The 16,939-nt window shown below is 42.7% G+C and overlaps 1 protein-coding gene across 10 annotated transcripts in view; it reads right to left on the reverse strand.

The window, feature by feature from the left end:
- Positions 1 to 2,826: 2,826 nt before the first annotated feature.
- NRG1 (neuregulin 1) overlaps positions 2,827 to 16,939 on the reverse strand; it is a 283,369-nt gene continuing 269,256 nt past the window's right edge. For 9 of the 10 annotated variants that reach the window (XM_066568745.1, XM_066568743.1, XM_066568744.1 and 6 more), the window contains 4 exons: positions 13,335 to 13,461; positions 12,683 to 12,813; positions 11,988 to 12,191; positions 2,827 to 8,079 (listed from right to left, as the gene is read on the reverse strand). In XM_066568745.1, coding sequence (XP_066424842.1) covers positions 7,428 to 8,079; positions 11,988 to 12,191; positions 12,683 to 12,813; positions 13,335 to 13,461 — 1,114 coding nt within the window. In that variant the 3' untranslated portion in view covers positions 2,827 to 7,427. The remainder of the gene's footprint in view (positions 8,080 to 11,987; positions 12,192 to 12,682; positions 12,814 to 13,334; positions 13,462 to 16,939) is intronic. The other variant, XM_066568737.1, reaches the window with a different exon arrangement.

Raw genomic sequence — 16,939 nt, forward strand, 5'->3', positions numbered from 1 at the left:
AGAGTAAGGTCTAGCTTTCAAGGGAATTATTCCATTCATGCTGAAGGCTTTGTCTCAGGTTTTGACAGTCTCTGCGATGCTTAGAAAGTGCAGCACTCTAAATACCTTCTGGAGTCACCATATTGTGCCCAACCCCAGTGACATGGCAACCTTTCCAGATGTGCATTGGCCTGATCTTGTTCCACCTCTTCTTTGCTGGAAGTGTTGAACTGTCCTTTAGTCCTTGTCTTCATGTGTGGAAATGGGGACATCAGGAGGATATCAGTGATTTATGACATTTCTCCTGGCAGCTTTAGTCTGGAGACATGTGAAATAATTTTTGCAATCAGTAGAACTTTTGTCATGAGAGCTACTCTGAAATAACTCCAGCAAGAGGTTGTAACATCAGAAATCCCTAAGGCTCTGATTTTTTTTTTTTTGGAAGGTAGAATGAGATTCAGCCCTGAAAGTGCCATTGTCAAGGATTTGTTGTCAGTAAAGAAGAGTTATCAGGCTCATAACCTAGGCACAGTCCATGTCACTTTGGACAGGTTAATCATCACTGACTAACTGCAACTTCTCAAGGCATTTGAGATAGTTTTCTTTCCATCAGTTGTAACTGAGACAGAGAGGATTAACTTGGGGAATGCATTCTTCAAATCATGTGCTCATAACTGGATGGAGTTGGCATGCTAAGAGCATACCCAGCTGTGGGCTGCAGAAATGAGAAGGGTTTGCTTGATTTTCCTATAGTGCTCCCTGACGCCATCTGCTTCCAGACATTGTGGGGAAGTGCAGAGGCAGAAGCTTGGCAGAGAAAGCCAATAGGATAAAGACAGCATGGACTGACAAACAACTTTTGCAAGGACAGACATTTGGGACACACAAGGATGTGCTCCCTAAAGCCCTATTGTGTGTATCAAATGTGTCATGAGGTCCTTGGTTCTGTTGACTCTGAGTGGTTCTTATGGTACTTAATTGCTTTGGAAATTGTCTACCTCCACTTCCATGCATGAAAGGACAGTGGGAATGCCTGAGGACAGGTCTGTCCTCTCAAAGCAGTCCATTTCAACATCCTGCAATGGAAGGACCATCCTTTCCTCCATTGTAGCACTGTGCCATAATGTGCTAGCTTGGGGCTGATTGTGAGGTGACAAGACCATATACAGCTAAGGCATTCAGGTGAAGCAAATAGCCTAAGCATCCAGCCTTCCAGCCACAGGATCCCTCCACATGAAAAGAAAGACAGGGAAGCTGTCTGAGGGAAACTGAGATCAGACTGGACCACGAGGTCATTACTCTCTGTGTTGAGAACCAGGAAAGAGGGAGAGTGACAGAAAACCCTTGCCAGTCATTTCCTCCCTCTGTCCCTCTGTCCCTCTGTCCCTCTGTCCCTCCGTCCCTCCCTCCGTCCCTCCCTCCGTCCCTCCCTCCCTCCCTCCCTCCCTCCCTCCCTCCCTCCCTCCCTCCCTCCCTCCCTCCCTCCCTCCCTCCCTCCCTCCCTGTCTCTGTTTCTCCCTCCCTCCCTCCCTCCCTCCCTCCCTCCCTCCCTGTCTCTGTTTCTCCCTCCCTCCATCCTTCTGTCCCTCCATCATCCCATTTCTCCATCCATTCTCAGTTTGGCATCTCATTCTGCACCCACAGGTAGGCCTGGGAGCGCTAGCCCTGGGAACAAATGGATGTGAAACACATCCAAGATGTTTTTAGTGCATTCCTCTCTCCTCTGCTCATGACTAGATTTTCTTCTTTTGTTTAATGCTCGTTAAGAGCAAATGGCTTTACATACTTATATCACGTAAGCACAGACAGATCGGATATCTGCCCTCCTTCTTTCTAAGTGTGGCAGAGAGTTGGAGAAGGGTAAGAGCAGCACTAGTATACACAATATTTCCAATTTATGCAATCTCCACATGTTTTCAGTTCAGTTATTTCCTGCATCTGATGTGTTTTTCATGGATTTAGTAATCCTCGTGGGATTAATGCCTAAGATCTGGCCCCCACCATGAACCCATGGAAACTTTTACAATCCACAGTCCCTTGCACCAAGTAATTCTCCAAGTTTCCTACCCCTTACATGAAGAGCTATATCTTTCTGGGAATACGGTACCCAGGAGTTTTGATTGGTAACTCCATTTCTTTTATTGGAAGAGGTATTAAACATCCAGTCCTTTCTTACCTTCTACAAGATAAGTATGTTTCAACAGACCTTTAATATCTTCTCTCTGCGGTCCTTTCTTTCTGAATAATGATATTCAGCCTACCCAGTGCTCCCCAGACCTCACCAGCTCCAGATATTTATTCACCTGAGTTGCCCCTCAAATCCTTCCCTGTAATACTGTTTCTATCCTGAGACAAGAAGACCAGGACCACTCATTATATTTATAACTGGCACAAATCATGATTTTATACAGTGGCATGGTGGTGCCATCTAAGAGTTCCCAGTATCTGCTTTGCTTTATTGACTGTTGCTGAACAGTGAAGTGACATTTTTGTAGAGCAGCCTCCCACAGTCCCAAGACTGTGTCATTTCTGCCCCCCCCAACTCCTCCCTCTCCCCAGATCCCATCCATCTTAAGTAGTAATGGTCAGGGTAGAGCTAATAATTCTAACTTAAGAAACTAAAAATATTTGTAGGAGCAAGAGTGTCTGCCAGACACCCCCACAGGGATGAGCCAGAAATCTCAAGGAACAGGGGTCCACAACAATAGAACAAGACCTTTACAACAGTGTTTAGATACAGAAAGATGGTAGCTAGTGACCTGGCACAGTCTGCTGAGCAGCTGGGCCAGGACCACACATAAACAATTTAATCCAGCACCTCTTTTACTGAAAATGAATAACAAAACCTTAATAAATCAACATTACTTATTGCTGTATTTGGGGTAATAAATTCTTTAGTTTATCAGTAGCTTGTGGCTTCCACAGCATGTTCTTTGAACAGTTTGCCTTTCAGTTACATCCCCTTTCTCTCCTGAACAATAAATTAGCATTCATTTTTTTTTAAAGGAAAAGAGGGGAAAAAGAGGATATATTACAATTTTTTCAAAGCAAAAGGAAAAATGCAACATCTTTTTGACATATATCTTAAAATAATATGAGGATAACTTTCTCTGAGTGTTAGATGCCTATGCATAAATAATAAAGGATGTTATGTTATTTACAGTGTTACACAATAAACTAAGAGCGTCTCATTTAACACAATATCCATAAAGACAGTAAATAATGAAAACATCCACATATGTACAAGACATATTTACAATAGAATAGAGAATTACAAATTATGATAATTGGCCATGTTCTTTGTCTGCCCTTCTCTGCAGCATTTCATAGGTGCTTTTATGTTTCTTACTAGAAGTAAGACCCAGGTAATGGTAAGTAGCCACACTGCAGGGCCAAGAAGTGCTCAACAGGCTGAGAGGTGTGTCCTAGGAGGAGACACCAGTTTGCTATCCTGGATGCTCAGGAAACTGCTTGCAGTGTGTGTGAGAGAAGCAGGGAGATGCAGCATTGTTGTTTTGGAGTACTGGAAAGAAGGAGCTTTCCTGTTTCCCTGATAAAGGCAGTGATTGATCTCTTAAACCTGGGTGTGTTGGGGTGGCTCAAGTGAGGAAGGGAATAACTGGGCCAAAAGGAGGGAGTAGGCTTTTCTCTGTTCCATGAGAACCTGTATGGAGCTGTAATGGTCTACACCCCTTAAATAGGCAGGCTGTACCAGGTTGTGCACAACATTATCTAGCTATACACTCTTGAAAGAAACCTTTCATGTTGGAAGAATTCCTGCATATAAACAAATACACAGGAAAAACTCATGGCTCAACTTAAATGACATGGAAATAAACCAGGACAATCTTAACAACTCTGCCACCACTGGAATATTTCCCCCCTTTTTAAAGTATGTTTCTTCTTGCCATGACTTTCAGCCAAAGAACTGGCAAGCATCACATAGTGATGGCTCAAGGGTGTTGGGACTGCCTAGCTCAAAGGTCTGGGAAATGAAGCAAATATCCCCAACAGGGGAGCTGGCCTTTTCCATAGGCACTTGCTGGCTCTGCTCCATGCTGCTGCAGCCTCCAGCCCCTTGGCCAGCAGGAACTGGCTGCAGCCTGCCAGCAGCACCTGTGGCCACGTAGACTCACTAACTTCTGGGTGTGGACCTGACTGAACGCTCACAGTGCGATAAACACAAGCTGAGAGGTGAGGGTCGGTGAACTCTTCCCACTTCTGCGCGTGCCAAGCCAGGGCAATTCCCGAATTCACTGCTGCATGAATTGTGCTGTAAGGCTGGGTTCTTCACAAAGATCTAAGGGCTTAGGCAGCCATATCCCCAATTGTATTTTCTTGTTCTTAGGTCCATGTGAAGTCTCCAGCCTAATTTCATGCTTGCTCTATAACACACTGTTATATATTCCGAGGGGTAGGAATAGCAGGAACTGCACAACAATTTGACTTTGAGGCACTGCAACACAAGAGGTGTGACATTTCCCCCTAGACCTATACCAAACAAATCTCACATGTACAGCTCCCAAGTATGGAATTGCTCCTTCATTTTGTACTGTCCCTCCACAATAACAGTGTTAGTAGTCAAATAATCTACTCAACATCAAGGCATGGTCCCTTTCCATCCTCATTAATCTGTCTGGGATATTATAGATACTTAAACGAGAGCTGGCCTTGTGGTTGATATATGCTGGAGGAGTTTACAAAAGACCTGTTTTATAATCTCTATTCTGCAACTAAGATGGGTGATTTTGGGGCAAATCTCTTGTTTCTCTGCCATCCTTTTTCTGTCTCATCTGTCCTGCAAGGTCTTTGCAGTGTCAGAGGCCTTCCTGAAGGGAAGATATTCAAGTGCCCGAGGAAACTCAACAGTGCAAATCTTTTGGAAACTCGTGGCCTTCATTAGGAAAGCCCACCTGACCCTCTGTACTACTGAGTTGCAGAGTTACTGGAGAGATGGATATTCTGCTGCATGGGATTGCAGATAAATAGGCATGACTAAAGGGATGAAAATGAGAATATGGCATATAGAATTTGTAGAGAGCTTTTGTTTCAGTCTGCAAAGGCAAAGTGTGTTCAAGTACATGCCAGCTAGGGAAAAATGGCAAAGTGGACTTATGTCCAGACAGTATGTATTTGCCATCTTCCACAGATTTCTCAAATAAGCAGTGCTATTCCAGCCACCACATAGCCCAAAGCTGTGCTAGTTTCCTAGCCTTTTGGTTCTACCCCTGACATTCTATTGAACAACTTTGTTTCCTATACTAAGTTTTTTTTTTTTGTTGTTGTTCTTTTTCTGCTGAATCTGGTCTTCATGTAGACTCACTTGTGTTCTTACTAATGTGATATGGTTATTTATACAGTGAGGAACTCACTGATTTTTGTCATCCTGGCAAAGATCTTCTTTTGCTATACTTTGCTTTCAGCCTCAAATCAATAGGACACCTTGTTTAGCAAAACTCTTAGGCACATGCTTAACTTTTTGCATGTGCTGGATGTGTCAATGAGAGTCTAGCACATGCTGAAGGTAACTTTTGCTGGGATTAGCATAAGCATATGCTTGAACAATTTACTGAGTTGGGACTTTTGTACCTCAGGTTTGCATCTCACAAATTTTCCTTGATGTATTTCTCTTCATTTAACTAGGACCAGAATGTGGCCCAAAGGATGAGTGTAGTTTGGCTGAAATTATTTTTGTCTTGACAGGGCTCTTATTTAGAGCTCAGTAATACCTGTAAAACACATGTTCTCATTTTCAGAATCCCCAGAGTCTAGGAAAAACATTTGTTTTCCACATCAATCCTGAGTCAATGCTGTGCCAACTGAACACACAACAAAAAATCAAAAGTATAGAAGAGGCAGAGTGACCCTGACTAAACTGATAGGAATTCAGTGCAAAAGAGTCCATTTGCTTCTGTCTGGATGGATGCTTCTACTCCAGCACTGACAGCATCCTTGTTCATTACTAGTCAATGACTTGAAGACTGTCACTGGCTATATAAACACTGATATTAAATAGTCACACATGGGTTACTAGGGCTGTACCTCACATGGTGTGCTTGCCTTCATAAATGGGCTCTGCATCAGCCTTGCCTCTCTCAGCCCAAGCAATGGAGTCAGTAAAGGTGAGTGGAAATAAACTCCACACATCTGCTTTGTCCCTCCTACGTGCCTATACTTTTTAACCATTCAGCAAATCATGTTCTTCTTCCCTGAAAGGCCTTTCTTTGTCCAAGAGTAAGCCTTACTCCAACAGCAACTCTAACAAGGTATTGCTAGAAGCTTGTCAGGGTTCTTTCTGAGGAAGGAAAAAAGGGGAAGAAAATTGAGTGGAAACAAAAGAATAAGTCATGTATTAGAAATCAACATTAAGAAATAGAGGTGAAAACTGATTGCACTTTTATTAGTGGCATTTGTTTTCCAGCTAGATCTCTTCCTTGCTTGATTACAGATATCTATTATATTTGCCCCATTAACATAAACTAATATAAATGTTTTCTCTTTTTTTTTTTTTTTTCCTTTTTTCTTCTTTTTTTTTTTCTTTTTTTGTTTGAATAGAGTATTGGGTTCAAAGCCTCAGCTAACTTAAACCCATTTCCTAAGGGATAACTAGAACAATTAATATCTGGAAAATAATGAAATGGCAGCTCCTAGTGATTACAAGCTAACCTCTGATTAATAATATATTTGGTTTAAAATCACAGTATTACTTTCTTTCTATAAGTTAAATTACTTAATGCAGGTTGGCTTTTTTTTTGTTTGTATGTTTTTTGTTATCCTGCTGTAATTAATAGTAGCATGCTGTTGGATCTACTATTATCCCAGTGCTCAAAGAAGCAAACCTTTTGGCTGGCAGAGAGCAGACAAAACTCATCTCATATACGGAAAGCAAATAAAAGTTCTCATATAAGAAACTTTTTTTTTTTTTTTACTTTTTTTATCTTTTTTTTTTAATCTTTTTTTTTTTCCTTTCTGACTCTGTGTGTGTGTATATGTGTGTTTTTCTGGTGGAGTAGGGTGAGAGTGCCATTACAGGGCTTTCTGATTTCGAGACTCTACAGCAAGCGACCAGAGGGACTTCTGCAATTCTTGCAAATCATACATCCAGTCATTATAATGCAGTGCACAAAAAGCTAGGACAACTGAGGGCTAAAAGGTTTTGCAAAATACTATGGGACAGCCATCATTGTAACTGTACAAAACTTGCTCTCAACTTAACATAACATAAAGGCACCATTGATATCTTTCCCCATTTTTGAAATACTGTAAAAAATTGCTACATATGGCACATAACACATTTGTACATACGTATATTTAATTTATAAAAGTTTTCTTCCCCTCCTGTTTTCTATCAGCGGAATTGCTAAAATAAAATAAATTGTTTAATTTAAAGGTGGAATACTTCATTATATAAAATAAAGTTTTACATGTGAATCTATGTGTTTTATGTTTTATACAGCAATAGGGTCTTGGTTAGCTATCACACTGGACAACCTTGCTTGTAACTCTTCTGGTGTGGAGAAGCGATTTGCCGGGTTAGTCCTGGTTTCAGCCAGCCGGAAGGCAGTGGCTGGCTCCAGACCGGCTGCCCCGGGGTTCGGTATGCTCAGGAATGGTGTATCCTCACCTATTCTTTCATCTTCCGTTTCGGTCTCAGAGCTGCTGCTCTCAGAGCTTGTGTCAGAGTCCACTTCCACCCTGCTGGAAATGTGGCCGTTGGGCTTTGTTCTTTTGACCCTCCGGCTGTTGGTGAGTTTCTTTGGAGGCTCCTGTGCTGGTTCGTACTCCTGCGTGGTCTCATACTCCTCATCCTCCACGATCCGCAGAGGACTTGGTGGCAGGCTGCTGCTCTCATGGGTGGCATTGTGGTGAAAGGAGTTGAATTGCTGAAGGTGGTGGTCGTACTTCTCATGCAGCTGCAGTGGAGTCACCAGGAGCAGAGGTCGCTCCTCTTCTATGAAGGGACTCACCGCCACGGAAGGGATGGAGATGGTCAGGCTGGAAGCCGGGGGTGACGTCGTGGACGGACGGGACTTGGGAGAAGTTGGAGTGTGAAAATCAACGGGTGACATGCGAGCTGGTGTGGTCATAGCTGAGACATACCTGAAGAAAAGAGATGGGGACAGGTTGCGAGCACAGGAGCAGTGGTGACCTGTAAAAACAGCAGCTCACGTGGACTGGGAGAGAAATGACAGGGATTCCCTCAAGATCCCCAGCATCCTCACACAGGGCTACTAAGAAACCTTTCCTGTATATTAATCCTATAAACTGCTGACTTCTGGGACTCTGGGCAAAAACATATGAAAGCAGGAGGAACACAGCAAAACTCCCAGATCCCAGCCATGGAGATGCTGTAAATTTTTTACCAGAATAACTTTCTGGAATGAATCCAAGAATGGGATTCAGAGACAGACAGGCTGCCAGAAACAAAACACATTTGCAAGTATTTTCTCAAAAGGAAAACAGCTGTTGTACTTCCGGAAGGATTTGACCAGAATCTGGGGTACATGCAAACAGACAGGGGGAAAGAAAGGAAGGGAACTGAAGGACAGTCCTCTTGGGGCTTCACCCTCTTCTGGCAACCAAACTGTCTCAGGCTAGGGAGAAAAGTAATATTTGAATAAAATATAGAGCCAGATTCTGCTAATTTTAATCACCAAGGGTAGTCAGAGAAGCATTTGTGCTGCTCCACTCCTGGGTGCTAGTTACCCTGGCTGGTAGATCTATCTGCAAAGAAGCACAGAGTATCATTTGTCCTCATATGGGAACAAATGCTGAAAGACAGGATTATCTGGCCTAGTGCCCATGACTTCTCTGCAAAATTTCTCCCTGTTCTTGTGGGAAGGGTAGTGGTCACAAGTGATTTCTGAAAATGAAGCTCAGGTGCCATTACAGGGTTTGTCCCAAAGAAACAGAACAAAAAATGTGAAGCTCTCAACTAGTTTTAATCAGTAGACATGCTATGAGGTCATTTGGATTCATGCCAGGTGAGGATCTGCCTAAAACCACTCGATCAAAACCACAGTGCCCAGCCTGACACTTTGCATGGTTGGGCTTTGCTTTTATTCTTATCCTAAATTCACCTGCCCGAATTTCGTCTGTGTCTGAAGTTAAAATTGTTCTGAGCACCATCACAGGCCCATTGAGAAAAGCTATATGTCTATGCTTGATGTAGTTATTTAGTTTTCCATTAGTGGTTTATTTATCTGAGCCTGAAATTACCAAAATAAACCTGAATCCATCTTTGTTATCCAATCTATGACTCAGTTGCACATATTACACTTGATAAAAATGGAGTTACAGGAAAAGGGAGAAAATGGGACAGATTCTGGACAGATGTGCAGCAGCATAAATTGATTTCACTAGAGGCGCATTGATTGCACATTGATTTACATGAACTGAGGAGCAAGAGAAAGGAAAAAACCAAACCTGGAGTTATGCAAAGGAATTAAGTTGGTAAGCAAAGGGCAATGAATAGGTCTGTGCACTGGATGAATTAAGTAATTTTTCTGTTTCCATGAGTGAGCTTTTAATTCCTTTCACATTTTTAATAGGCATTGTCTGAAAAACTGAAGCCTTTCTACTTTCCCAGTTGGTACACTGTTGGATATATGTCTTTATGACACACTGGATTTTAGTAAACTGGTTCTGTTAACCTATTGAGTTGGTTAAATGTGTTCAATGTACTGTGCAGGCTTCCAACAGTGTCAAGTTACTCACACTGAAGTGTTGTGCATTCACACATTTCTGGTCTGTTCCCCCACACCCTAACAGAGGAGTGCTAACTAGCTGCTGTCTGCAATCTGAGGCTCAGGAGCTGAACTTGTGCAGCTCTAGCCCATCCTGAAAGGAAGGTTAAAAGGTGATTGATTTATCCAGCTTCATGGCCAACTATGCTGGCTCAGTGAAAGGGGATCAGAGCGTACCCATGGCCATCCAGCACACATTAACTTGTTATATGCTGCCAGCTTCATCATATAGTCCAGCTTTTTGTGCAGAGACAGTGTTTTTTGATCTTCTCTCCTGTAAGACAGCTAAGGACATCCAAGACAAAACTGCTTGTGCCCTCTGCTTGCGTACACAGGTGGCAGGGCATGGGATCCAGCAAATATATGGGAAATGCAAAATAACCCCTTGTAATGTCTGTTCAATTTAATTTGAAAATTGAGGGAGTAGAGCCTTGGTCTACCAATTCTCAGTACAGCAACATGTGATGGCTTCAGGAAGTAATTTGTCAGCTCCTACATTCCTTTATGTTTCTAAGTAATTTTTAGTTCCAAATAACTCTCACTTTCTCCCTTATATACACAAGCCATCTCAGGAACAATGGGTGATGTATTTCTTGCTTGCTAAAAAAAGATGAGGCCTGCAATTAATGCCCAGGGAACTATCATCTCCCACGTTCCAAATTTGTGTTTGCTTCAGACACAGGCAAGGATGTCAATGCCTGAGGAATTATCACAGAAATGTTGCTGCTATTGACCTATAGTACAACCTTCAAGAGACAAAATAATTGAGGAAATGCCTGCTTTCTTCTTAGAGAAACAAAAAGGAATATGGTCTCTCCTCTCCCCCAACACCACCCCCCCAGTTAAATCTAAACAGTCTGTATTAGAATGATGCTTTGGGTGTTCCATGCAATGCAGGCAGACAGCAGGAATGGTCTTCACTTCTCACATGCAGATGCCCAAATATACTAAGCTGTACTACTCACCATTGGCAGGCGTGTGGCCGTGCATCCTGCTGGTTCCCAGGCAGGAGACAACATGGTATTTACTGTTACAGGTCCTGATCCAGCAAAGCACTTAAGCACATGCTGAGCTCTACCCATGTGAGTAATCTTGCTGATTTCAGTGGGCCTACTTGCACAATTAAAAGATAATCTTGTCAAAGTGCTCTGCTGGATAGGAGCCATGGCTGTTTATGTCATGTGAGCCACGTATCTTCAAATTAAATTCCATAGTAAATAACACAAAATTTTTAATGAGAGGGTAGTTTATTATCCTTGGTGGTGGTACTACACTCAGGGTCCTTCCTCAGTGGTCCCTCTTCCTGCTGCTTAGCAGTTGTTTGTGTGGCAGAGGGAGTACCACAGAAATGGTGTTTGCTGTATGTGTGCATTCATTTTTATGAAAACCACAATTTGTCTCCTATACAACTCAGTCTCCTTGGGGATTGCCTGGCTGCATTTCTGGCATCATGGACACTCCACAAGGCCAAATCCCTTGTGATTTCAAAGTCTTCAGAGAACTGGTCCATAACCTTTTGTTTTCCTTTTATTCTGCCTTTAAATAAAAGCTCTTTTTAAATGTCTTGTTTCTTGTCAATCTTTCTGTTGCTATTCTGGGGCCATCTTGAACTAAAATGCTAGCCTAAACCTGAGCACGATTTTTTCAGTTAAAGTTTTTTGTTACTGATGTACTTCTAGGCAGACCATAGGAGCTGATGAACCAATCTTTTAAGAGAAAAAAAATTACTTGGTTGGAAAACTCCTGGCCTGAGTCCTTCTGGCTTGCACTTTGTGTTTCTTGCTTTTATTTAATAAAGGGTTAAGGGGAGTTCAGGAGCTGGAACACTCCAGAAAGTGAGTGGTGGCATAAATTCTATACTGCTTAGGAGTCCTTAGTGCCCTTCTCCTGTGGATCAAAACATTACTTTCTCACTGCAAAATCTCTCAGTCTTCTCATTTGCATCTTCTAAGAAATAGGTAAGTAGGCAAAGTTCTGTTTATAGTTTCCAATGGAAATTTCTGATTTCTAATTAATCCAATGGAGCTTTTCCAAGTGCGAACTGCTGGCTAATAGGACTAAATTCAGCAGAGGCAAGAAGGGAAGAAATGCTTTTGGTAAACTTTAAATTGCTACTCAGCTCTCCACCTTTATGAATAAGGAGATGCATGCCCTACATGAACAGCTGGATTGCCGCATTTTCTCCTGTGCTCCCAAGCTTTGAAACCATCTGAGAAAACACCAGATCTTGCTAGCTGAAAGCGATGGGGTGGTGTGTCCTACCTTTCACTGTGAGGAGAGTCTCGGTAGGAATCGGGGGTCTCCCTGGCATGCCGGAGGAAGCTGTTCCCTTCCCGTGGCCCACCGATGCCATTGAGACGGCCTCGGGGCCCTGCTGGGCTGGCGTGCCTGCTGTTCTCCATGGAGGAGCTGACGAGCACCGAGTGGCTTTCAGAGAGGATGCTTTCAGTGTGGCCATTGCTCCAGCTGGAGAGCAGCAACCAGGGAAAGAGAAAGGGGGAGTGTGAGAGTGGCCTTTGGTGGCAACTGTGTATGAGCAGAAGTTTAGACAGGGAAAGGAGGGGCTCTGTTGCCACACAAGATATGCAGCATACCCTTTGGCTGGGTAACTGGAGCTGCAGAATTTAGAGAATCCACAGGAATCAAGGTGATTTTGCATGTATGGATCAAAGGAGAGGAAAGGAGGGCTTTCCAGTCATTAGAACTGTCACTGATTTAGCAATTTGCATATACTAAAATTCAGTGTGACAGTATTGGAATGACATTCAGAAAATAAAGGTCATTGTCAGTTCCTGGGAAGATAATTAGTTAGGTGATATGACATCAAATATTATTAGCCTTAAAAATGAAAACACTATGAAGGGAGCATAGATCTTCCCTGCTTCGTTGTTTTACACATTTTTTACAACAGCAACAGATCAGATATTGCAGCTGCTATTTGCCTTCCCCTCTAGTACCTGTGGCTAGATGTCTGGGTGACTGTCACAGAGTGATGTGTTGTTGAGGTGTAGTGGCTTGTAGAAAACGAGGTCTCTGTTTCTCGCTCGATGACATGCTCACTGGAGATTATATTTTTCGAAACGTACTGCTGAAAAAACCCAGACAAACATCAGGTTTACAAACTGTAATTCACAGCACATTTGTAGACATAATTCCCAATCCCTCCTTCCCAGATTTCAACCTTTTACATGTGCCAAAGCACAAATTTTGTCATTTAAATACATGCAGAAACCATATTGACACACTTGAGGACATTAATGTACACCTCTGTGTACACAGCCCATCTAGACTCAAAATAGGAGGAGACAAATGATGAAAGTAGCAAAGGTCTGCATCACAAAGAAGGTATAAAAATGTAGTTAACAAGGGAACGAGTCCCAGTAGACAGATGTGTAGAAAAGCAACCTCCCATTACCATCAGATACACCAAAAATACTACTCTCTGATGGAGAAGATGGCAGCAGTTTGCGATAGCAATTTTTTCTGTGTGGAGAAAGCCAAGAGAAATCATCCAGCAGCCTGCAGCAGCAGGTAGATGTTTAAAAGCTGTGGGGTGAGCTTTCCTGTGGCACTGGCAGCCTAGGCTGAAACAGGTACAGTGAAACCTACATTGACGAGCTGGACGTTATCAGGTGGTGGGTTGGGGTGGTGCGGCCCATTGGCCATGTTCATCACGTTGTTCCTTTCCGAGCGCAGGCTCTGACGAAGGCGATCATGCAACTTTTTCCTCTGTTTCCTGTGCATGAAACACAGAAACAATTTTAATACACAAAAGGAGAGCAGCTGCACCTCTCAGCATATTGATGTTGGTGATAATAATGTAACATCACTTTTTTTGCCAGAATTTTCTCCACTGCTGCTAGAGCTCAGAGTAACTCTGAAAACCACAGGCCTAATTGCAGCTGGAGCTGTGGGGACTTGCACAGGTGGAAAGATATTTGGGATCCCTTCCAGGAGTCAGCAGGACAAAGGGGGACAGGAATAAGTGAGAGGAAAAGGGAAGCCATTTCTAAGCAGTGCTCTGTCTTAGGAGGAGGACTTTTCTGCACTCAGAAGGGAGGGGGGAGAGATTTTAACCCAGGCAACACTTTGACACCCTCACAAGGGCCAAGGCAGAGCTTCTGAGAGCCCATCAAGTTATACCTCTCCGTTCACCACAGAGAGCTGAGGTGTCTGTGCCTCAGGGCTTGCTTGCAGACACTGGAACATGGTCTTTGTGATGTGGCAGTTACACATTTTTTTGGAGGGATTCATCCCCTACCTCAACAGCGTACTTCAAATACATAAATGTGTTATAGAAGAGACAGACTAAGCCTCAGAAATCCAAAGTGAGAGTAAATGGCATAGGCCTGAGCCTACACACCTCCTGGCAGCTCTGGAAGGTTTTGTTTCAGCAACACCAGATTTGCTCTGAAGCCTAATGATTACCAGGTGGATGCCATGGGTGCTAATGCATTTAGTAGAACTATCCATGTACTAATGACGTGATCTCTGACTGACTTTGATGCTTCTACTGTCTCCTGTCCTTAGCTGCTGTTTCCCCACTTGATAACAACGTGTAAGTCCTACAAGGCGTGCCTGAGGGAGCTGGGCTTGTTCAGCCCGAAGAAAAGGAGGCTCCTTCCTGAAGAAAAGGAGGGTTACCTTCTCACTCTCTACAACTGCCTGAAAGGAGGTTGTATCCAGGTGAGGGAGGCCTCTTCTCCCAAGACAGTAGCAACAGGACAAGAGGAAATGGCCTCCTGGGCCAGGAGAAGTTCAGGTTGGACATCAGGAGGAATTTCTTCATGTAAAGCGTTATTAAGCATTGGAACGGACTGCTCAGTGGGGTTGTGGAGTCGCCCACCCTGGGGTGTTCAAGAAATAACTGGTCACTTAGTGCCATGGTCCAGCTGATAAGGTGGTGGCCATTCAAAGGTTGGACACAATCTCAGAGGTTTTTTCCAACCTAAATGTTTCTGTGGTTCTGTAATCCTTCCAGCTCTCCTCAGAAGAACTTTTTAGAACCATTACAAGCTGTCAGCAGCAAAACTTACAGCACAGTAAAACCTGGCTATGCAGAACACACTAACTAAAACACCAAAATAAATAACCAGAGAAAGGGCTATTCAATTTCAGACTTAATTTATGAATACTAGCCATTTTTCTCTCATTACATTGGAGAACTTCCACCACACTCTCACAGAATCCAGGGCAGTGAAGGGAGGATGCAGGCTTCAACACACTCTGGAATGCATATGACTTTGGCTGTGGCAAAAACTAAAATACTAAGCTGTATGCAGATAGTGATGGCAGGGTAGGACAGCATAAGAGATAACTATTTTCAACCCTGTTTTGAACTCAAGGGGACTATTTTAAGCTTTACAGAAAAGGAGGAGTGAGGAAGTGCAATAAATATGTTGAAGCTTGATAGTCATGAAGCCTAAAGACAATGAAAACATGATTTGACATACAGCATTCCACATATTTTCTCTGTGTGTATGTGCCTGGATAGTGGAAAATGCTTAATTTATATCACATCACATGAATGGCATATGCAGATACATCTGTCTTGGAAATGCTCCTGTCTCAGAAGGATACACTCTGTGGTTCATGTGGACTTTATGCTTTGAGGATAACCAGGCATCATCTTAGGACATGTAAGCAGTTAAGGTGTACAGAGATATTTGAGCAGTGCCAGGAGATATCTGAGCTACCCAAACACCTCCTGGGCTGAGAAGCAGGATTCAAGCAAGGTTTTAACTTGATTTAAAGCTCCCCTTCATGAGGCTCTGGAGACTGAGAACAATCTGAATTCCTGAACATGGTAGAGAAAGCGAGTTCTAGAAGGAGTCTGAGTTTGTCATCTACAGGACTGAAATCCTGGCACATGTAATCTGGGAATCTGTCCCTAGAAATCTGCGTTATTCCGCCTTCAGTGACCAGTGTATTTGAATTTGCATGCTTTTATCTGTGCTGGTGGTCCTGTAGTAAAAGGACACTAACTAAAAAAAGAAATGACTCTACAAAACTGAGATGAGAGAATAACGGGCAAGCTAGTGTGTACTTAAGAAGCTTTTATATTCAATGTGAATGATGTGCAAATAAAGTACCTCTGAATTAAGATTCAGTGTCTGAAGCTAATGCCTTGGCAATTTAGTAGCAGTATTTCTTGCAAGGAGACCAACAAAATCTAAGCTATTAAGATTATTACATTGGTTGTTCTCCTAACACCATTCCAAGATTTATCCTGGTTTCTGAGTTTTCCCCTGTTTAGGGAAAGAGCATATGCAAATCACCTCACAGATACCAGTCTGGCACCACTGCTGCATTTGGAGGGCCATGTCCTGGCATGGGACACTCATCAACTGTTTTTGAAAACAGTTAACTTTTGGTTCACAGTGATTGCTGATGTCTGGGACAAAAAAAGCATCCAGACCCCTGACGGATTCTTTGGGCTCTTTATACAGAAAATCTTACTTCAGGATCTCAACTAAATGTTTGTTGAAATACATGGGGATGTGATTTCTAAATAGCAGTAACTGATCCGATTTTTTATTACTGTTTCAGCTGCTCCCCACTGACCACTGGCACAAGGTTATGGGTAGGAGCAGCTGTGTGTATGTGTCTGGACTCTTGCTGAGAGGAACAAATGATCTCTCTCCTCCCCCACTTTCAACACATCCATTATTGGTGGGGCTTAAAACAAAAACCAACTGCCAATCAGGCCTTGAAACAGTAAATCAGGTTTATACAAATGTAGAATATTTATGATAAAGTCTTTCTGTGTTTTGGTGGGGAGATTTATAAAGGCAGCCAGTAGTTTTGGCAGCAGAAATTCTGCTGATGTTCTGTGTAATTTATAGTCCAGACTGCCTCATGCATGTTTGAGAGTCACCCCCTGTAATTTAGAGACTCACAGAACACATTTAAATGCCTACTTTTGCATTGAGAGCGCTTTTGTGTTCATTTTTTGGCCTTTGGTGTATAGTAACTTCTACCATCATTAATTGTGTCTCAAGTACAAACAAATTAGGCTTATACATAAAATTCACTGCTGGAAAGCAACGTGATTCCAGGGTTGGAGTTTGTTGCTTTTCAACAGGGGAAACCAGCTGAAATGGGTGATAGAAAAGAAAGCAAACAAAAAAAGACAAAAAATTTCAAAGTACATTTGAAGACTGAGAATCTTTCAGATACCTCTCTTAATTTTGCAGTGCTGATGGACATGGAGA

This window comes from Molothrus aeneus, chromosome Z (genome assembly GCF_037042795.1).
Source record: "Molothrus aeneus isolate 106 chromosome Z, BPBGC_Maene_1.0, whole genome shotgun sequence".
Taxonomy (NCBI): Eukaryota; Metazoa; Chordata; class Aves; order Passeriformes; family Icteridae; genus Molothrus; species Molothrus aeneus.